Below are 20,242 nucleotides of genomic sequence, written 5' to 3' on the forward strand. Positions count from 1 at the left end.
AAGCTATGAACTGAGCGAGAGGTGTTATTTCGACTCCTAGAAAGCACGATGTAACTTGGTCAACCTTCCTGCCGAGCAGCTGCATCCCGAGACACCATCCAACGAGAGCATCAGCCGGGCAGGGCTGAGATTCCACGCAGGGCAAGCGTGGCCCCTTGCATAAGATACTGGACCCTGTCAGCTCGGAAGAGGGATTGCGCAGCCGGAATCTGCCCTGAAGACGCGCCGATGCAGCTGTCGGGGGCCGAAGGACGTTGGCCCCCAATCCTCGGGGCCGTTTGAGAGACATTCTGCTGCACCGGATACAACCTCGACCACGCTCCAATTGCAGGCACTGTCTCGCGTTGTGCAACAGAGGTATAAAGATTGCAAGATCTGTCGCGGTTGAGGTTGATTTCATCACAAATTCACCTCATCTACCAGCTACCAGCTTCACTGTCACTCTTTTACAGCTCCACTGCGTGGGTCACCGTCACTCTTTTCATTCCACTCTTTCAATTATCTTTTCTATACTTTATTCCACTCCAACATGAAGCTCTCCATCGGAAGCATTCTCGCCGTCGCCCTGACCGTGGCCAACTCCGTGACTGCTGCTCCGACGGCAGTGGAGGAGCGAGCTCTGCAGGAGCGTGCGTCGAACATCATCATCGGCTACCGCACCGTGAGCAAGGTACGACGCTTCAAAACCTATCCCCATTCCTAGTTGCTATGACCTATGCTAACAACGCCCTAGGACCAAGCCGCCAAGTACAACAAAGCCGGCACCCTCACCTACGAGGGCAACCGCGCCAACATCCAGCTGGGTGAGGGCACCTATCTGACCGCGAATCGCGGTGGATGGGCCGGTTCCGCCACTGACTGGTAAGCAATCCATCCCCTTGCCCTTCATGCTGCCAGCACTGATAGAGGAAAGGTATTGCGTCATCTACGCCGACAAGACCAAGTTCGCCGCAGCCACCAAAGCCTGGATCCCCAAGACATACGGCACTGACGGCGAGATCTGGTACAAGAAGGACAAGATCGACGCCTACATCAAGGCGGAGAAGAGCACCTGGACCCCGGCCGAGACTGTGCGCGTCTCCAAGATCGACGGCGACGACCACACCTACCAGCTCGTCGTGCCGCCCAAGCTCTCCGGCAGCAAGAGTCTGCTCGGGAAGTGGAGCAAGGGCCCGCTGGATATCTCCGTCACTTGTGCCGAGAGGGAGGAGAGCTTGCCGGATTCGACGGTCAACTATGCTACCTTCAACAACATTGTGGGGACGGCGCAGTAGGGGATGACGCCGTTTAGAGGAGGCGGGTTGGGGAGTCTTGTTATCGTGCTCAAAGTGGGGTCCAGGGGGTGGGCTGTTCTGGGGAAATCTGATCATTGTTCGAGATCGCTGACTTTGGATATGCTTGGCTCATTCTGATGAAACAATGATTGTTTAAGCTGTTGTAGAAGCATGAACTTGCGGGGCCATTGTAGATGTTTGCTGAGTGCCGCCCAGCAGACTGCAGTAGACCACATGGTGTAGAAGCGAATCAGGACAACAAACATGGAATGATGCGAGGTAAAAACGGAAATGATAGGTTTGAGAATCTACAGTAAGCCGGCCAATCGTTACGAATCTGGATTGTGCCATTCGCTGCGAGATCGTTCCTGGTCAGTAGACGTGGCAGGTTCAAGTTAATGTGTGATTTGCCGTGCAGAGTGCACCAGATACATGACACTTGCCCTGCAAGACTGGATTGCACAGGATTATATTCTAGCACAACCGCATCAATTGAGACAGAGAATCAGGCTCGTATACTAATTCGCCAGATGAGAAACGAGTGACGGGAATGAGTTACAACTGGACAGACGTAGACGATTGTAGATGTGAAAGGAAACAACAGCGACCCCCCACACCGATTTCCAGAACAAGCCCTACTCCGTCGGACTTCATCGGATAGCGGCCGTGATCTTGCCGGGCTCGGTGAAAGAGACCCAATCGATTACTGTTCAGAGATAAACACAGTGCTAGGGGCAGAAGAAGTGCAGACGCGACCGCTGCCGCTGCTCTTGCAGCCGAGGAAGAGGTTACCAACGCCCCACTGCCCAGGCGAGTACTCGCCAGAACCCCTATCGCCTTCATTAGTAATTGACATTGTGGTCTCTTTCGGTTTGGGTATGACTATCAGGACAGGTAAACTCAAGGCCAGTCCGATACTTACAGATCGCCGTACGAATACATGATAGCAACCTCAAAGCTCGAGAGACCGGAATCGATGAGGTTGAACAGGTACTTGCTGTCGCTGCAAGCACTGGCTGCGGTGGACAGGTAGGTGAGCTTGGGGTTCCGAGCCATGCAGCTCACATGTTTGTCGCCATCGGCCAGCGTGAAGGAGACATCAGTCACCTTGTTGGCCGCGCTGATGTCAATCTTAGCGTCGGTGACTGTCAGGGTTCCAGTGGTGGCGTCGGCAACGTCCCACTTGGAGGGAGCAGCGAAGGCAGCAGAGTAGCCAAGAACGGCGGTAGCGATAGCGGAAGTGAACTTCATTTTGACGGTGGAGGGAAAGGAGATCTGTAAAAGGTCTTGGAAGTCTTGAGGCTTTGGTATTCAGATAATGTGGTTGAGGATTATAATGAAGAAGTAGGATTGAAGGTACTACAAGCACCTCTTTATAAATCCTTCGTGGACTCCGAAGTGAGTACCTTCTAGGTAACACCAAGAAACGCTTGATAGCATATGGGGTGAATGCAACTTGACACCTGGTAAGCAGTGGAGGCTATCCGAGAACCTTGAGGTCAAGTCGTTCGATGTGCAGGGGCTCGGAGCCAGCGATCACTATCGCACGGTCACTGGAAACCCACTGTAGACTTCCATTACGGAGGTTGCTTTCCTATTCAAGAACCAACCCCGTTTGACCCAGCACTACGTGTGCGGCTAATGTTGTGTCCCTTTTACTGTAGTAGTATTTACTCAGTAGGAGGTTATACTTAGACAAGGTGACTCCAGATTCATGATCTGCTGCTGCTGCCATCTTTCCTTCCTGAGTTTCCTGGGTACAAGGCCGTGCTAGTAGAGCCTTGCACGTTTCGCCGTCTAGGAGGCGGAAGCCATTAGTACATAGTCAAGCACTGCTACATAGCAAGGAGGCCTATATCGAGACCAGGATTCGCACCTGGTGATCTCGAAGGGTGAACCAAAGTCCTACGGTATCACAGAGCCGCAGGGTCCTCGCAAATATATTGATGTCTTTAGAAAGGTGGATCCGTGTATAGACCCTGTCGCAGATGGCCTCCACTATCCGGGCAAAGACAATTGGCGGCTGAGACCCAGCCTTCAGACCCTGGCGTCGAGGGACCAGTACTATTAGAAAACTCTGATTCATTGATGGGAGCGAACATTCCACATGGACCCAGCTGGGCTGTTTTACCTGTTCGGGCTAGCACTGTAAGCAATTTTATGCAGTTACTCAATCCGGGCCTACTTCTGGCGTACCTACTGGCAGTCCTCCACATATTTGCCGAACAGCACATTTTCTACCGCTTTTCCGCTACTTCTTCCACACAATCACACAACACGGTTCTCTTCAACTTCAACATGCAAAGTCCTTTCAAGTACCATTCAGATTTTCCAGATTTCTTTTCGTGATTTCGCGCAATATCTGGGAATATAAAGTGAGGATTATTCTACAAAGCAACACACATAACTAACCCCCTTACAATAGAGAACTATTGGTTTTTTTCGGATTAGGTCTACAATCCCTATAAAGCTAAAGCTATCATGACGGCGACGCGTCTCGGGCAAGTAAGTGAAAACGAGCCCGTTGTTGAACAAATAAAGCAGTAAGTCCTCCCCGACTCTTGACGGCACGTTTCGCAGTAAATAAGGCAGCAGCACTTCTCCAAAGCTTCTAACTAAGTACGAGGCCCCGTCAAATGCTCTTTCAGATATCTCATGGCTTAGACTTTTCATGTTTTCCGCAGTATTGAACTTACTAGAGTCAATATGCTGGAGTTGAGATGCTTTCCTTTGTCTTCTAGATAAAATCTAGTAAATCAAAGAGTAGCCCCTTGAGTGAATTCCAAACATACCGTCACCAGAGAACAAGCGGTCTTGTTAATGTCGTGATACTGCTGGAAATAGTATATCCTTGACATAGGAGTTTGGTGGGAAGGTGCGACAGGTACGTGGGGACTCGAGGTACTGTACAGAATCATGAAGTAAACAATTGCTCCAACCTCTTCGCCAGCGCCACACACTTATTGTCCACATACAGAGTGTAGTAATGCGACGCAAAAACTACCACCGTACCTAACAAAATCCCAGACCCCCACCAGGCCACATGGAACGCGAACAGATCATCTCGCAGGGCCTCCGCACTAGTCAGGTACGGGTTCCCGCTCGCCAGCAGATACACAAAATCTCGCAGGGGATTGCGCCACAGCTGGTAAATGGTCTCGTGGAGCAGGTACAGCGAGAACGAGATCTTGCCAAGATACTGCACGGGCTGGGTGTTGAGGGGCTTTTGCAGCCACGGGGACTGGGCGATCGCATAGACCAAACACGCGGCGCCCACGGACTTCCAGCACCAATGGTAGATCTCCCACCGGTCCTTCCACTTGGCAGGCTGGAGGGCAGCGAGGAACTGGTAGCCCGGGGGCAGCTGGCCGTCGCTACCGAGGCAGAGGAGATAGTATCCGACCACGAAGGTGAGGGAGGTGATCATCCGGGAAAGAGTGAAGAGCTTTCGTAGCGAGGACCGGAACCTGCATTGCGCGGTAGAACAGGACGGCCGGGACAGTTTCTCCTCGTCGTCGAGGTCGTCATCTGCCATCGCGCTCGCCACAGAGGTAGTGTTGATCGCCCGCTCCGCCAGCCACAGGCCCCAGATGAATCCGAAAATGTCCCAGTTGCCAGCCCATAGGAAGAACCCCGCCAGGAGGGGCAGAGCCCAGAGTCGGAGCTTGGGACGCCATGCCGACAATCCGACAGTCAGTAGAAACACCACGTTGGATCCGCGGAATTCTAGAGGCATAGTCCATAGCTGGCCGTTCAGACCGCCGCGATACTCAAAGGCGATGACATTGATGCTATCGGCCATGTAGCCACACAACCACTTGATGTGGGCCCACGGTTTGGTCCAGGGTTGAAGTCCATCGAGGAACCCCTCGTCGAAAGTCCAGTGGTACAAATCGAAGAAGAATAAGACCTGGCTCAGGGTGGCCAGGACAACCACTGGCAGATAAATGCGAAAGAGGCGCCGCACGATGGCGGAGGTCACTCGCGGCAGAAACTGCGGGCTGTGGCGGGCTTTGAGCAGACTGACGGAGATGGCAAAACCGGAGATCACCATGAACAGAGTCACCATCGAATGGGCGGAGAAAAGAATGCGGATGGGAGGAAGCTGCACCAAGTGCCGATTGGCCTCGGGGGGTTCAGCCCAGAAGGAGACGAAAGGGTGCCAGACATCGCTCATAAAGTAGTGGTCAAAGGCCACAATCGCCGCTGCGATGCCGCGGAGGCCATCCAGCCACTGGATGCGGTCATGGGCAGTCATTCTATGCAGGCAAAGTTCGCGCCGGACATTGTCAACCGATGAATTGTGTCACTGCCGCAGAGGCATGGATGAATCTTCAGCGGCTGAGCCCCTTTTTAATGGGGGTTCAAAAGCAAGCACCATCTCGTATTGAGGCTCGGCAAGACCCTGAAAATGGAGTCAGCCTCACCAATTATGGACACGAGGGAACCTGGGAGTGCACTAGTCTGCGAATGAGAGAGCCGTCAGTGGCTGGAAATTTAGGCAAGCAGGCACCAAAACTGCTTTAATTAGAGTCTGCAAATTGCAGCCATGGATTTGGGCAGTGCACAGGCCCACGTCCAGACCCCTTGCCCCACCGACAGGGTAAGCTGTAGTCATGGAGAGGTGTAGGGTGTCTGGAGCATACAGAGGAATGATTCTGTTGCAAATCATGGAAAGGACTAAAAGGACTATCTCGATAAGCGACCCATTATGCAGATATAGAATATTTTGACAGTTACGCAATGAAGATGCAGTGCAGTGAGGTTGTTCAGATTCCACAACCGAGTCATCCATGATGTTTGCAACATTTGCAACATTTGCTCAGCCTGACTCGGCCTCGGACTTTCTCCGATCCGCTCCGACCCGACTGACTACCAAAACAGCAAACACAGCAAACACTCCAAACACATCAACCACATCAAACAGTGAATCAGTCGGCATTCCACAGCGGAATGACGGCAAACCCGGAGACTCCATCCTCAAAGGTGAGGCAAGTGTCGACATTCTCCGGCGTGAACGTGCCCACTGCCTCCCCGCTGCACGTGCTGTCGTGGTACGCCACAATCTTCCACCCCAGGTTGTTGACTGTCGTCGCCGCGTACCAGTAGTACTCCACCCCCAGGTTGAGATAGTAGCAGTCCTGCGGATCGTTGAGAGTCAGATACCCCCCGATCGTCGAGCAGTTGTTGTTCAGGCTGGAGACCTGCAGCTGCACCTCAAAGTCGGAGGGGATCGGCCAGGACGAGTCGGCCGGGATGGAGGTGACGCTGCCGGTCAGGTTGGAGAGCAGATGTCCATCGTAGTTGGCGATGTGCTCCTCTGCGGCACTATCAGCACGGAGCAGTCTTCGGCTGGGGAAGATCTCTTACCCAGGTTTAAGGTCGTGTTCTTGCTGTTCGCTGCGTAGGTGGACTTGCAGTAGCACTGCAGAGTCGCTCCCTCATCGAGCAGGATGCATTCGCTGCAGGACTGCGAATACGCACCGCTACGGGACTCAATACTCGGCGTCGACGCATGGGGCAGGACGATGAACTTACTCGGTTTTCCACTGATAGCAGTAGGTCAGCACAAGCCCTGACGACCAGAGTTCCCCCAGAAAGAGGAAGAGGAGGAACATACCGCTAGCGTGGCTTCGCTGTTGGTGATCTTGTTGGGGAGATAGACACTACTGGTGATAGTTCCACTCCCGTCGCTGGTCGGACAAGTGCCCACCAGCCAATTTTCCAGGAGATAGATATCGGTGCAATCGTCCGCAAAGCCCTGGCTATGCACCGAGGTGCACAAGCCAGCAATCAGGAGAATGGCCGTGGTGAGTTGCATCTTGAACCGCGAGGAATGCTCCAGCAACTTGTCGACTGCTCATCTATCGCGTGGAACCCTTTTTATATACAGCAACATGAGGCTGATTTTCTAGGTGCCGACATGGTCTCCGCGCATTATTAACTGGGATCCGAAATTTGTCAGGAAATACAAATCCCAGTCTCGAAGGTCCGATGATCCTGCAGGACTTGGGATGGCTCGAAACGGGCGTCGCTCCGGAATTTGGTCAAGAAACAGATTAGGGTCCATTTAGTGCTTATCTCAGCCCGGACCACAGGGTGCATTTGAGGACGACTCGGACGGAGCAGGAACAGCAGGATGAGCAAACACCGTTAGAACTGCCTCGTATTCAAGGCTTGAATTGGTTACGTACTGCCATGAAGAATGAGTTTTGAGCTTGTCAGGGAGAGAAAGAGCTGCTTATTTTGACGTCAGAATGAGCTTCTTTTACACCTCAGCGATGCAACCTCATTCAACGGCCCTGAAACTGAATAGGTACAAACTTTATCCCACAGACCGCGTCAGCTCCCCGTCCCGCGGAACCCATAAGCATCAGCAGCATTCTGCAGGAGCGAACGGTGGGGCGCACTTGAAAAACTCCGGACTCCGGCGCTCCCACACCTTCAGGCTGGGCTCAAGGCCCACGATGCGAGGGCCCGAGCTGACGGTTGTCATCCTCCGAAGAATGCGAGATATATGCCATTCGGACATTTACGGTGGTGGCTTACGGGCTTTCTCCGCCGTGCACTGTGCATTGAAATTACACTCGGTGCCCTCACTGCAGCACAACGGTGACAGGAAGGCTGGGAAGGGGGGTTCGGAGGCGCTAATAGGACCAACATGTCACGGAGAATGGTCCGGCTTATGGCCGACTATGCCCCGGGGCTTACTTTCCCGTTGCGCTGGGTACTCGATTGCTGATGTAAATTCTTCAAGCTACATGATAGTACATTCAACGCTCAATTCTGATCGTGATCATTGCAGTCATCATCGTGCCTGCTCTGTCACCCCAGACCTCTCTGCGGCCCCCACGCGCCGCACAAAATCCCCCGCTTGTCGAGCACAAGCCTCCGCTTCCTGATGGAACCTCATAATCCAGCCAATCATGAGGACGTCGTGAGGCACCTTCTCTTCCACCACCAGCTCAATCTGTGATTCCTTGCCGGCAAATTCCTGGAACCGTCGGACCAGCTCCTGGTGATCCGGGAATAGAACCTCACGACCTCCCGTGATGATCAACACGGGCGAGGGGAGTATGAACGGATGGTGGATGGGTGCCACGTACCGCTCCACTGTCTCTGTGATGGCCAGGTCGCGCAGGAATTGCCGGGCGCCCCAGGTGGGAAAGGAGCCTGGGATGTACTCGGTGCCGTAGTTTTCGCTTTGGGTCCAACTGTCCGGGTCCACTGCGGCGGGGACATCGCACCATGGCGACCAGAGCCAGCTGCACTGTGGAGGTGGGAGTCGGGACGGGTCGCCGTACTCGACGATGTAGCGCAGCAGGGCCAGCGCAAGATGTCCCCCTGAGCTATCGCCGGATAGCACGATGCGGGATGAAGGGATCTGTAGGGTGTGAATGAGGTAGACATACGCAGTGAGGGTATCCTGTAACTGGGCCGGGAATCGGCCATTCGGGTAGCAGGCGAGTCGGTATTGTAAGCACAAGATGTGACTGGCCGGTGTGTGGTTGAGGAGTGTCTTCGCGAGGAAGTTGCAGGAGGAGGTGCGTCCATCACCCAGCACGTACGAGCCGCCGTGAAGATGAAGCACGACGTATTGCCCATCAGGAATGGAAATGGCGTCAATGCAAGGTTCAGGAAACCACGTGGCCCCGACGGCCTCAGGCTTGACTTCTTGATCCACTGCAACGCCTGTGTAAAAGTGCGTGTTGGCGGGATCAATCACCACAAATCGCTCCCCCTCATGGTGTGGCTTCAGTGAAATGGGCCATCTGAAGTGACAGGCCGTGTAGGTCCGAAGGAAGAGTTTTAAGAATGAGCCAGCCAGGCCTTGGCGGACGGACCAGTTGGGATCATGTCGAATTCTGTGAGTTGTTCATCAGTAACACGCGCCAAGACGGAGGACGGAGATGCTCAGGGAGGTGATCAAGGATCGGCACCGACCGGGAGGAAGCCATGGAAGATGAAGACAGTTTATTCAGGACGGAAACGATGGGCATGTAAAGCAATGGCGATCGTAGCCAAGCTTTAAAGCCAAGAAAGACTTTGTTCAGCCCTACGGGGAGGGGGTTTTTGAAAATACATCACTATGATGTCGTCATGGTGCCCATTCACGGCAGGCAACATCATTTCTCTTTTCGGTTAGTGTCTTGCCTACGTATCATGGATCTCCCTGCTCCTTCCCTGAAACAGGCTGAGGTGCTCGTTTAGTCTCCCAAAAATGGGGTATCGGCCAGATTCTGCCAGAACCCAAGGTCCAGGTCCCACGAGAGCTGGCTTTGAAATCCTTCCCAGTCGGCCAGGGTCGTGGTGCGGGGAGACGGCGCTCCCGGTCCCCGCAGTGCATCCGCTGTAATTGAATCCAGCATGTTGTGGATCGTGGACAATGCCCTGGAAATCAGATCGTAATTAGGGTCTTGCAGTTGCACCACTGATCCACCTGACAGCTCCGCAGCCAAAACAGTCAGGTTCTGGATCGCCCGTGGATGAGGGGCCGGGACCGGAGCGGACGAACAACGTTGGTTCAACACGGCTAAGAGAATGATGCCCGCGGCAGGAAGGCCATAATGCACGATCTGACAGGCCTGAATCAGTTTATGTTCTACTCGACGCTGCTCATCGATCCGCCTCATTCATACCTTCCACATCAGACTTGTGCCCGAATTTGTGAGCTGGTCGCGCAGCATTATTAAGGCGACAACAGTGGCCAAAATTTGCTCGGCGAGGGTTACAAGCTCCTGACTGGGGGTGGCAGGAGAGGGTAGGACCACAAGGCGAAGAAGAAACAGGACATGCAAGTGATTGAGCTGGAAGCTGGCGAGAGAGTCCCTCTCAAATCCGTCCTTTGTGGTCTCCTTCAGGCTTCCCTCCAACCGGAACTGTCGCGGGAGCTCATCCCACAGTTTCTCAGCTTGTGCTTGTATAATGCTAGCAAGATTAGTAGAGCTCTTTTACGTTTCATGGCGATGAATGGGAATACCGGACTTGCTGCTGGAACTGGTCGCTCTTCCTGTCGCGTTGCAGGTATAAGATATCTTCCTTCAGGCTTGCACACAACGCCGACCACCGTGACTCAGCCACATAGGAGGGGACAGCTGCTGGGCTCCAATCGGGAGTGATTTCACCTGGGTCTGAAGACAGAGCCCAGTGGCTGGTACCCGCAGGAGCCGATGGGATCTGAAAGTCGCAGAAATGGCGTGGCATCCGCGGAGGTCGACCGAGGAAAATGGCCATATTCTTATCGGCGGAGAAGATTCGCGCGAATGCAGTGCGACGCAGCTCTTGGAGAAAAACAGGGGCATTCCGCTCCAGACCGTTGGTCTGATGATACCCGAGAGCAAAGATTGACGCAATTCCATCCCCAAGTCGTCTCCAATACTGATAGCCTGGGTCTCGTCAGTGCACAGGAACTGGCATAGCCCGGAGGGGGAGCTGCACTGACTCTGATCGCCTGCTATGTACGAATGAACGATGAGGTTTTCGTACTGAAGTACTAGCTGCAGGTCGTTGAGCTGGTCCAACGACAAGGCTATCTCGAGAGCACAGTTTGCGACACGGAAGCATCGCTTTCGAAGATCATATATGCCATTGTCCTTCGAATACAACGGTGCGAAATATGGCACATCATACGAGGCACGAATCACCGCCAGAGCAAAGAGGCCCAAGGTCTCCCATCTAATGTTATGTTCGGTGAACTGAGCGCAGAATTCTGCCAAGGTCAAAGACGAGTTGCTATGCAGGGTCTGCGCCGAATTACGCAGCAGAAGTTCAGCATATCGTCGATGCCAATTCGCATTGGTCGACATGGAGGTCAATGCAAGGTCAATACTGTCGATGGTATTTCCAAGCAAGGCACCTCCCAGTGCTAAGTTAGCACCACTCGACAGCCACAAGTGGACCAGGTCTTTCATGGATTGCAGAGGTGCATGAGCCAACAGCAGCCGGGTTGCGTCCGCCGCGCGCTGAAGCAGTGCATCGTCATCGTTCATGTCCACCCTTGTTGTAGGGGCCGTAGGCTCAGCCAACTGCGGTGCCACAGTCTGATCCGATGCCGTCGGGGGGATATGGCTAAAGATCGCCACATGACTGGAGGAGCCGATGTATCCGGGGTTGGGATACCGCTGACGACGAGAGGACCGGGCGGAGGGCGTTGAAAAGGGGTCGCGACTGGCATGAGAATAATCAGCAACAAGAGTCGCCGCCGGGAATAAGAAGAATAAAGGATTGCTCTACCTCGGAGACGAGCGCGACTCTTCAGGGTTTTCGTTTGATGTCAGAGGCCGCTTCCTCTTGAAGGGGGTGGAGCGATAGAGACACAGTCCGGTTCGGTTGCTGGTACGGCAACGCGTACATACCGGGTGGGTATGATCGCAGGCGAGCTTGGACTTGCGGCATGGCTCGCAGGCAGGCTGCCTGGATATCATTCAAGGCAGAGGGAATGTTGACTGACGCCAAACCAACAGGATGAGTACGGAGAAGAATTGGAAGTTGATGCTCGGTTCGGAGAGTCATCGGAGAGTCATCGGAGTGGAGCGGAGAGGAAACATTTCGGTGGGTTGAGGAAGGCGGTGAGGCTTCAATTGCCGTCTGGTTCTTGCCTGGTCCTTCAGGCATTCACCCAAGATGCATCTCATCTCATCTCTTCGGTTCTTTTGGCAACTACTGTACACAACTACTCTACACACTGTTCTGTCTCTGCATATACTCCATCAACGGACCACCCGGGGCATCTTCCCGATCACATACAATCTCCACCATGCGCAATCCGGATCCTTTCCACAGCTGATCCGTGCTGAGAATCCCTCCCAGCTCATCCCAACTGCGAGCAGAGGCTGTGTAAACCTCATCGCCCCCACCAAAGAGTTGAGGAGCCTGCAAGTACCGCCATGGAGTGATGTCGTTGTACACCCGTTGACGCCCGTGGATGCAACGTTCGATGGTGTATCCATCGTTGTTGATGACGAATACCACCACATTCAACTCCAACCGGATGACGGTCCCCAGCTCTTGCGCCGTCATCTGGAAACTACCATCCCCGATGAGCAGGATTGTGCGTGCATCGCGGATGCCGTGATACTCGTCCGCCATCATCAATTCTCGCTGACCAAGGGCAGCTCCTTGAGATGCAGGAAGCATATACCCAATTGAAAGCCAAGTGACTGGAGTGAAGACGCGACCATGACGAGGTAGAGCCATCTCTCGCACTCCATACCCGGCAGTCCCCGTCTCTCCCAGAACAATGTCCCCGGGTCGAAGATATCCTGCGAGAAGCCGCCACAAACGGTCCTGGGTAACGGGGCTCGGGCCAGCAACGTCAGACAACGTCAGCGACGAGAGGCGGGGAAGGCCTTGGTGAGCATTGTCAGACCCGAATTTTTGAACATCCAGTCCCTCCAGAATTTGTGATAGCAGGTGTTGAGCGGAAATATCGCGAATGACTTCTTGACCGAATCGAACCTCCGTGTCCGAGATGTAGATGGCTACCTCGTCCTTCGGGATGGCTGAACATGAAAAGGTGTTGGTCGAGCTCAAATGGGGACCAAAGTACAGAACCAAGTCGGCCCCGTTCACGTATGCTTGCACCTCGGGACTATCGAATCTACCCCGATAAACCCCGTGGCAGTTTGACGTGGTCTCGTCCAGCAGGCCTTTCCCGTACGCCGTGGTCCAGAATGGCCATTGGGTGGTGGTGATGAAACGTTTCAGCTGTCCAAGAATTCCCATCGGTCGGCTTTCTCCATCAACCACAATGACTGGTCGTTTGGCAGCATACATCCTCTTGAAGATACGCGCCAGCACGACCTTGGAACACGAGACCGGTGGAAGCTGCGATAACGTGAGAGGACGACCCAGCCGCTCAACCAGTACAGGTTGATCAACCATGTCCACAGGGATTTCGATATACACCGGACGGCTATGCCGCAAACATTGCTGCAAAACCTCGTCTATCTGGGCAGGGCTGGTTTGCGGATCCCACAGCCGCGTCTGAGCGACCGTGACATGAGACGCCATTTGTGCAAATCGGCGGTACTCGCCGTCGTTGAAGGTATGATGGACTAACTGACGCTGGTCTTGCGTCTCGCGAGAGGGGGTTCCGACGATGTGCACTACCGCAGCACGTTCAGCGAAGGCACCTGCGATGGCGTTGATAGCTGACAGCTCTCCGACACCAAAGGTGGTGATCAGGGCACCAACTCCTTTGATACGAGCATATCCATCGGCGGCATAGCCAGCATTGAGTTCGTTGGCATTGCCCACCCATCGCAGCCCCGTCGGCTCCACGTAATCCAGCAGGCGGAGGTTGAAGTCACCTGGTACGCCATGAAGGGAGCGAACTCCCAACTGCCAGAGGCGTGTGAAAAGATACTCAGCCAAAGTAACTGAGGACATGGTAGTGAGAGTGGCTGGTCTTGGGGGTAGAAAATGACAAGAATGTGAAGGCGAGCTCCCGACTTCCGAGGCCCTGTCGACAACAGAGTGGACTTTATAGTGCATGAACCATTGAGAAATGAATGGCACCATTTAGCTCGAGATTTGGATTTCTCGGCGTGTTCAATCACTCCGACTTATCTTCGGGATAGGGTAGGAATCGAAGACGGGGCTTGCCGCGGGCCGGAGAAGTATCGGCGTGTTCGGCGTGTGCCTCATCACGCAAAGCACCTTTATTTATCTCGATTTATCGACCCCTACAATACGTCGACAGGATGTGCATGCTTGCGACTATTCTTGTTTTTCAGTACCTGCCTCAAATTCCAAGCCATAATTGAAATGCCGCCTCTACAGCCCGCCTCCATCAAGGCTCTCCGGGCGCAGTCGGAGCCCTTGCCGTTCGCCATCGCCCCCGTTAATTCCTCGAATGCCTTCAAATCCACCCACACACGCAGTCTTCCTCTCGCAAAGCGATGGGACGATCATTGGAGTATCGAAAGTCGGGGCTTTGAAGGTTCAGCGTTGAAAGAGTCCGCAAACCAGCCCAGTGACCGCAAGGTCATCTCCCTGGGCACCGGACGGCCCACCGCAGACTACTATCCATGGGACTCGGTGACAATCGAGTCGATGCCACCCACACTAGCCGGCGAGCCTTCCAGTCATCAGACCACGATAGCCAAGTACACGGACACGTTCAATCTGGCCAATGGGCTCAACTACAGCAGTGGGGCTGGCTTCCCTCATCTACTCCGATTCTTTACAGAACACGTGGAGATGATGCATCAACCGCGGTACTCCGACTGGGCCGTCTGTCTTTCGTGCGGCTCGACGTCTGCGCTGGACATTGCTTACCGGATCTTCTGCAACCGAGGAGATACTATTCTCACTGAGTGCTATACCTACCCTGGCGCCGTGGAAAGAGCAGGCCTGCAGGGCATCCGAGTGCAGGGAGTGGCCATGGATGCAGAAGGACTGCGCCCGGATGTCTTGGACGAGATACTACGAAACTGGGACACCTCGGCTTCTTCCAAGCCACGTGTCTTGTACATGATCCCCACCGGGCAAAACCCGACCGGGGTTACTCAGGGTCTGCCTAGACGGGAACAGATATATCAGATTGCGGAGACACACGACCTGATTATCATCGAAGATGACCCATATTACTGTCTGCGTCTGGGCATGCAGTGTGCCAACGAGCTCAATGGGCAGGGTAATGGAGGTGATAGCGTGCTCACCGCCATCGACAGGTTTCAGGCGCAGGCAGTCCCATCCTATCTCTCGATCGATCGATCTGGTCGCGTCGTCCGCTTAGATTCAACATCCAAGATCCTGGCGCCTGGTCTTCGTGCTGGGTGGGTGACTGCCTCATTGCAGGCCATTCGCAAATTCGTGGCCTACCAGGAGGTCTCGACACTGGGAGTCAATGGGCCGACGCAGCTCATGCTTTGGAAATTGCTCGATGAGACGTGGGGTCACGAAGGCTTTTTGTTGTGGCTGTCGAATCTCTCACGGCAGTACCAGTTACGTCGTGATATTCTGGTGCGGGCTTGTGAAAAGTATCTCCCTCGCGGACTTGTGTCTTGGAATTGTCCCCAGTATGGGATGTTTCTCTGGCTGCAGCTCGATTACCGCCAGCACCCCCTGCTTCGCCACCAGACGACAACCGAATTCAGTATGGAGACTTTTTTGGTCGAGATGGAAAGTCGGATTGTGTCGAGGTCTCTAGAGCAAGGAGTGCAGGTCACGAAGGGGTCATTATTCTCGCCTAGCCCGAAGCGCCAGGGAATGTTCTACATCCGATTGACGTCTGCGGCTGCACTGGTGAAGGATTTGAGCGAGGGTGTCAAGCTTTTGTCCGATGTATTGCGGGAGGAGTTTGCCTTGGAAGCCCATATGATGTAGCAATAACGTGGAACTGGCCTGGTCTCTTCATTTTACTTCCAATCTATGAAAGAACGCTAGGTAGGTTTGACACATGACCAATTTGGAACATGGAAATTCTATTCTATCGATTGGGGTCGGGCTGCTTGTTTGTAAGTTTCATATGGCTGGTGCATGAGTATCAGCATTAGGTTCTTTCAGGGCGAATCACGATTTGTGAAGATAAAGGCAAAGCTGGGTCGCTTACACTATACCGTCCCTTCATTCCGTTTCAACCACTCGCTCAACTTCTGCGCGGCGTTGAATCGATGAGACAGTCCATTCTATGTATTGTGTGAGCAAGACGGTGCCATCATGCAACATGCTAGTTGTTCTTGCCTTCTTGTCCACATCCATCTCGGCCAATGTCTCCCCGCCATGTTCGAAGATGGGTTCCCACCCTGGATTGCTGTTAGTGACCGGACATGCCAATTGAAGACAAAGCCTACCAAACGAGGAGGCACCCCTCGCGGGGACTATCTTGCCCTGGTTGAGATGAGTGAATTGCCAAGCGATATGATTCCAGGGTAGTACTGTAGTACTCACCAATAGCCTCCCCTGGAAGAGGACTGGCTCGGCCCCTGGTCCTGCAGAATAGCCTATGGTACAGACGGCTTCGGCGGTCTTATCCTCAAAAGCAGCAAGCATCTTGTAGAGGCCCTCGTTGCCGACGCTCTCTACAAAAGCCTTACTGTATTGGTCGCCACACGCCCATCAGTCAGCCTTTCCCACTCAAGCACAACAGAAAGACAGGGCGGACGAACACATAAGGCCCCGGCAGACGGTTCAGAGCATGCATTTCCAGCGCAGAGTCCTCGACTAGGACCGGACCAGCGATCTATTGAATGGGTTCAGTTTGCGCCAGTCAAAGTTCGACCACTTCGCGGTACCTTCTCGGCGGCCACACGGCATTTTTCCCGGGTGATTTCTTCCACGGTGCCCTGGATCTCGGGCAGATCGAGGTCGATTGAATTTAAGATGGCTGAGCTGCCTAAGATTGCATTGAGCTCAGAGATCTTGTGCCTGTTGCCGGTGACCAGGGTGAGAGTTAGCATGATGAGTGTTTGGTGACTGTCTTGTAATGATAAAGTAAATAAGTACTAACAGAGTAAACAAAGTACGAAATGAACACCCACGAAAAGAAGCAGAAATGACTCACACTTGCCGCCCTTCACCGCCCGGTGTGAAAGGGGAGCCAAGGGCATCTGAACACCCTGGGAATGCTACTTTATACCCTCAAACAGGGTCAGTGGGAATAGCCATAGCTATGAGCATAGGAGAAGACATGTGTAAAATGACTGTCTGTCTCTGCGAGTCACAGGATTACTACCCTTGCTCACTCACACCTGTTGGGGGGGGGGGGGGGGGGGGGCTGCCACGTGACCTTCATCGCGCCTTCACCTTCACCTGCTAGAACACCACAGAATTCATGATTGAGACATTGAACGGGGGGTAACATGCCGGAAAGCACCGCTTGGCAGCATTATTGCTGGTTGGGACAGTAGCGGCAGGCAGCAGATCGTCGGCGGTGTCCCGCCATAGGCAGGTCTGGAGTCAGTCCGAGTCCCAGCAATGCTCTTTCTCTTCTCTTGGAAGGGTGGTGTCATTGAGATGTCATGGGGGAATGGGAAGGGGGGAGGACTGTTTCGTTTCGGTGACGGTGACGATGGTGGAAGATCGTTGGTGGGTTGATTGGTGCTGTTAGGGCAGAAGAGTGCCGAAGCGCCTATCTTCGACAGCTGGCAAACCCCGGATGCTAGCCAGAGGAACCTGTCATTTGTCAATTATGCCGAAGCTTTCTCGCTCAACCAACAGAGCAATTGTGGAGATCTCAATGTCTCCATTGAGCTGCACCGAAATGCGGAGAATGCGGGGAAGAGCGGGGAAAGGAATCGTAGTAGGAAATAATTGTATATCTTTCACAGTGACCATGCCCAGTGTCAATCGAAGAGTAATGCGATAGACTGGCCAGATTGGAGCTGCTCATTCAACCAGCCTCAAAAGGCTGTGTTCAATAGGGTCACGCGCGGAATGGCCCGGGTCGGGGGGGCAGCTGGCCGGTGGACCCTATATCTTGGAGCGACGTAGCCCCCAACTTCCCGTCCTGCTCTGCTCCCAACGCAGGACCATCATCTCTGCCAGATCCCTCCTCAATCCAAATGGTTCAGGTCAAGAAATCGGGCGACGTAGCCCCAAGCGATCCCCATGCCCCCGAGACACGAGTTCAAGAGGGGAAACCCGTGAGGGATGCAGACACACAGCGCCTCGAGGAGATGGGGTACTCACAGCCGATGGAGCGAAAGTACTAGGTGCTGTCGGTGCTGGGTGTAGCATATTCTCTGACCAATTCGTGGTGGGGAGTGTCTGCCTCTCTGGTAACTGGCATCAACTCCGGAGGGTCAGCCTTACTCGTCTATGGGGGCATTTTGCTGGCCCTGGTCTCCACAGCCGTGGCGGCAACTCTTTCGGAACTGGTCAGTGCCATGCCAAATGCTGCTGGACAGTCATTCTGGGCCAGGGAGCTGATCCCTCGCAAATACGCTCGACTTGCCTCCTCCATCACCGGCTGGCTGGCCTGGTCGGGGTCAATCTTTGCGTTAGTTGTGCTCTGGGTTTATGTTTTCCCGTCTGTGATTGAGCAATATGCTGACGAGCAGCCTGTATTCAAAAGCTCTGCCAGTGTTGCATCGGGTGTTGCATCGGCCTGTGTAGGGTCTTACATCCTGTCCCATCCAGCACTGTATGTCCTTTCTCCTCCAAAAGCCCGGACAAAGTTTCTGACAAATGTAGAAAAATAAAACCTTGGTACACGCTGGTAGCATGCCAGTTCGTCAATCTCTTCTGTTTCTTCTTTAATATCTACGGACGAACCTTGTCCTTCGTCGGCAATGCGTGTCTTTGGACCAGCCTCGGTGCCTTCGTCGTCATTCTCATTGCGGTTCCCGCACGTGCTGCAACTCACACCTCCCCAAACTTTGTCTTCGCTACCTTCTCCAATGCTACTGGCTGGAAGAATGACGGCATTGCTTTTATCGTGGGGTTAATCAATGCCAACTGGGGTTTTAGCGGCCTCGATGCAGCTGTCCACCTAGCGGAGGAGATTCAGCGGCCGGAGGGGATGGTGCCTATTGCAATCATGGGGGCAATTGCTATCGGATTTGTCTGCCTCACTGTTCGTTAGATCGCTACCACTGGTACAACTTGCTAATTCTGGACAGGTGACCTCCTTCGCCTTTGTCCTCGCGATGATGTTTAGCGTCCAGGACCTCGCCGCGTTCCTGGCAGCCTCCTTCCCCAGTCTGGAGCTCTTTCGCCAAGCCCTGCGCAACGACGTCGGCGCCATCGTTCTGGAAGGATTGACTATCGCCACCGGTATGGGCAACAACCATTATGGCATGTTGCAGACGTAAATATGCGATGATCCATGACAAACGTCTTTAATGTAAACGGGCGGTTAGGGGACTCATAAAAGAGACACGATACAAGACGGACCGTATGGATCAAGAGTAGAACTGAGAGATCAGACATCTGTCGGACAGCCCTCAGGGCTCCAGGCCTCCTAACATTACCCGAAAGAGTAAACGTTTGCAGTCTTGGCAACGCCACCGGATGCACAGGCGGATTCCGTTTATCCGAGGACATCAGTGAAGAGGGTAAGTTAGATATAGCCCCTCAGTGAAGATCACTTACACGATCCTGGTGAAATTGCCTATACGTAAGGACCGGTGGACAAACAACAGGACGTTTGGAAGCGCAAGGCAGAGTGGGATGAACCAGGAACGGGGGGGCAAATGGTGTTAATCACATTTCCCATGAATTTATGTACGTATGCGATAAAACCACTGCTCGATGCGACAAGAAGCGGACTTTCCATACCAAATTTGCTTCCGGGGAACGCTTCGTAAGTACGTAGGTTGGATTGTACCCACTGTGGATACGCGGGTGACGAACCTTTGCCCTACGAGCCCAATTTGGTGGACTGCAAATAGCAGCCCGGTCTGCTCATGTTATTCTTTGGGAGCACAAGGTCATGCTTTTGAAGGATCACATACTTTCAAAATTCATTGACAGCCAGGAATAAGCAGTTGAGAACGAATGGCACGCGGGAGTCGGAGTGTCAAAGGCATATGAATGTTGAATGTTGTAGATGGAAGGTTCCTGGATTTTGACAGGCAGGTGTAACAGCCACCCGTTACTGTTCCAAAGCCTTGACTCTGCCTCAAATCCACCCAATCCACTGATTGGAAATGACATTCCAACTAGATAGCCAGCCTATGATGGAGCAATCCAATGGGAGCCTAGCAATTATGGAAAGTTGATCCATGATGACGAGGCCTCAAAAGGTTCCTGAAAATGGCCGTGGGTTACGTAATGCCATCCGTGGTTGCCGCGGCGCTTATTTTTTTCTTTCCGCTTTGGGCCATCCTTCATCTTCTCCCCTTATACTTCTTACCTCAACCTACGCTTCACGCTGTTTTGACCGGGCATATACGCGACAAAACGCAGCCCGTTATCGTTGATTGCGGTCGTGAGACCACGAGGACGAATGTGGTTCATCACTCGGTTCATGCCAATGATACACAATCTGAAGCAACCCCCCCCCCCCCTCCCCCCCGAAG

The 20,242-nt window shown here is 53.5% G+C and overlaps 11 protein-coding genes across 11 annotated transcripts; 3 read left to right on the plus strand and 8 right to left on the minus strand.

The window, feature by feature from the left end:
* Positions 1-529: 529 nt before the first annotated feature.
* BO72DRAFT_458282 (uncharacterized protein) lies at positions 530-1,274 on the plus strand (the record flags this gene model as incomplete). Its single annotated transcript, XM_040946369.1, has 3 exons — positions 530-670; positions 734-861; positions 914-1,274. 3 exons carry the CDS (start codon positions 530-532, stop codon positions 1,272-1,274), a joined length of 630 nt encoding a protein of 209 aa, XP_040802117.1.
* Positions 1,275-1,977: 703 nt separating this feature from the next.
* Positions 1,978-2,525, minus strand: BO72DRAFT_495641 (uncharacterized protein; the record flags this gene model as incomplete). The annotated part of the gene is made up of 2 exons (XM_040948568.1): positions 1,978-2,104; positions 2,197-2,525. 2 exons carry the CDS (start codon positions 2,523-2,525, stop codon positions 1,978-1,980), a joined length of 456 nt encoding a protein of 151 aa, XP_040802118.1.
* A 1,184-nt stretch (positions 2,526-3,709) lies between these two features.
* BO72DRAFT_447518 (acyltransferase family protein) lies at positions 3,710-6,000 on the minus strand. The gene has a single exon (XM_040944561.1). It carries the CDS (start codon positions 5,530-5,532, stop codon positions 4,189-4,191), a length of 1,344 nt encoding a protein of 447 aa, XP_040802119.1. The 5' UTR covers positions 5,533-6,000; the 3' UTR covers positions 3,710-4,188.
* Positions 5,633-6,000, minus strand: BO72DRAFT_84509 (uncharacterized protein). The gene has a single exon (XM_040950771.1). It carries the CDS (start codon positions 5,944-5,946, stop codon positions 5,734-5,736), a length of 213 nt encoding a protein of 70 aa, XP_040802120.1. The 5' UTR covers positions 5,947-6,000; the 3' UTR covers positions 5,633-5,733.
* Positions 6,001-6,205: 205 nt separating this feature from the next.
* Positions 6,206-6,774, minus strand: BO72DRAFT_376499 (uncharacterized protein; the record flags this gene model as incomplete). Its single annotated transcript, XM_040941216.1, has 2 exons — positions 6,206-6,594; positions 6,645-6,774. Coding segments are annotated over 2 exons (519 nt in total), but the record flags the coding sequence as incomplete, so codon positions are not given.
* A 1,308-nt stretch (positions 6,775-8,082) lies between these two features.
* BO72DRAFT_495644 (alpha/beta hydrolase) lies at positions 8,083-9,232 on the minus strand (the record flags this gene model as incomplete). The annotated part of the gene is made up of 2 exons (XM_040948569.1): positions 8,083-9,139; positions 9,219-9,232. The coding sequence occupies 2 exons, from the start codon at positions 9,230-9,232 to the stop codon at positions 8,083-8,085; spliced, it is 1,071 nt and encodes a 356-aa protein (XP_040802122.1).
* Positions 9,233-9,481: 249 nt separating this feature from the next.
* On the minus strand, positions 9,482-11,080 carry BO72DRAFT_468078 (fungal specific transcription factor domain-containing protein; the record flags this gene model as incomplete). The annotated part of the gene is made up of 4 exons (XM_040946881.1): positions 9,482-9,850; positions 9,914-10,202; positions 10,255-10,660; positions 10,717-11,080. 4 exons carry the CDS (start codon positions 11,078-11,080, stop codon positions 9,482-9,484), a joined length of 1,428 nt encoding a protein of 475 aa, XP_040802123.1.
* Positions 11,081-11,951: 871 nt separating this feature from the next.
* On the minus strand, positions 11,952-13,664 carry BO72DRAFT_376301 (alpha-keto acid decarboxylase family protein; the record flags this gene model as incomplete). Its single annotated transcript, XM_040941210.1, has 1 exon — positions 11,952-13,664. One exon carries the CDS (start codon positions 13,662-13,664, stop codon positions 11,952-11,954), a length of 1,713 nt encoding a protein of 570 aa, XP_040802124.1.
* A 255-nt stretch (positions 13,665-13,919) lies between these two features.
* On the plus strand, positions 13,920-15,767 carry BO72DRAFT_84621 (aminotransferase-like domain-containing protein). Its single transcript, XM_040950772.1, has one exon. The coding sequence runs from the start codon at positions 14,043-14,045 to the stop codon at positions 15,603-15,605; it is 1,563 nt and encodes a 520-aa protein (XP_040802125.1). The 5' UTR covers positions 13,920-14,042; the 3' UTR covers positions 15,606-15,767.
* Positions 15,555-16,702, minus strand: BO72DRAFT_447523 (non-canonical purine NTP pyrophosphatase). Its single transcript, XM_040944562.1, has 7 exons — positions 16,514-16,702; positions 16,388-16,461; positions 16,170-16,314; positions 16,073-16,109; positions 15,963-16,024; positions 15,832-15,907; positions 15,555-15,751 (listed from the first exon to the last, which is right to left on the minus strand). Exons 1-6 carry the CDS (start codon positions 16,676-16,678, stop codon positions 15,833-15,835), a joined length of 558 nt encoding a protein of 185 aa, XP_040802126.1. The 5' UTR covers positions 16,679-16,702; the 3' UTR covers positions 15,555-15,751; position 15,832.
* Positions 16,703-17,782: 1,080 nt separating this feature from the next.
* Positions 17,783-19,033, plus strand: BO72DRAFT_495649 (uncharacterized protein; the record flags this gene model as incomplete). Its single annotated transcript, XM_040948570.1, has 4 exons — positions 17,783-17,863; positions 17,933-18,363; positions 18,414-18,795; positions 18,842-19,033. The coding sequence occupies 4 exons, from the start codon at positions 17,783-17,785 to the stop codon at positions 19,031-19,033; spliced, it is 1,086 nt and encodes a 361-aa protein (XP_040802127.1).
* Positions 19,034-20,242: the final 1,209 nt, after the last annotated feature.

Source organism: Aspergillus fijiensis, assembly GCF_003184825.1.
Source record: "Aspergillus fijiensis CBS 313.89 unplaced genomic scaffold BO72scaffold_19, whole genome shotgun sequence".
Lineage (NCBI taxonomy): Eukaryota > Fungi > Ascomycota > Eurotiomycetes > Eurotiales > Aspergillaceae > Aspergillus > Aspergillus fijiensis.

Coding starts and splice junctions, on each gene's coding strand:
- BO72DRAFT_447518 (XM_040944561.1), bottom strand. CDS start 5,532: ATGACTGCCCATGACCGCATCCAGTGGCTGGATGGCCTCCGCGGCATC.
- BO72DRAFT_84509 (XM_040950771.1), bottom strand. CDS start 5,946: ATGATTTGCAACAGAATCATTCCTCTGTATGCTCCAGACACCCTACAC.
- BO72DRAFT_84621 (XM_040950772.1), top strand. CDS start 14,043: ATGCCGCCTCTACAGCCCGCCTCCATCAAGGCTCTCCGGGCGCAGTCG.
- BO72DRAFT_447523 (XM_040944562.1), bottom strand. CDS start 16,678: ATGCTAACTCTCACCCTGGTCACCGGCAACAGGCACAAGATCTCTGAG. Junction 16,462..16,513: donor GCCGTGTGGCCGCCGAGAAG/GTACCGCGAAGT, acceptor CCCATTCAATAG/ATCGCTGGTCCGGTCCTAGT. Junction 16,110..16,169: donor TCTTCCAGGGGAGGCTATTG/GTGAGTACTACA, acceptor CATCTCAACCAG/GGCAAGATAGTCCCCGCGAG.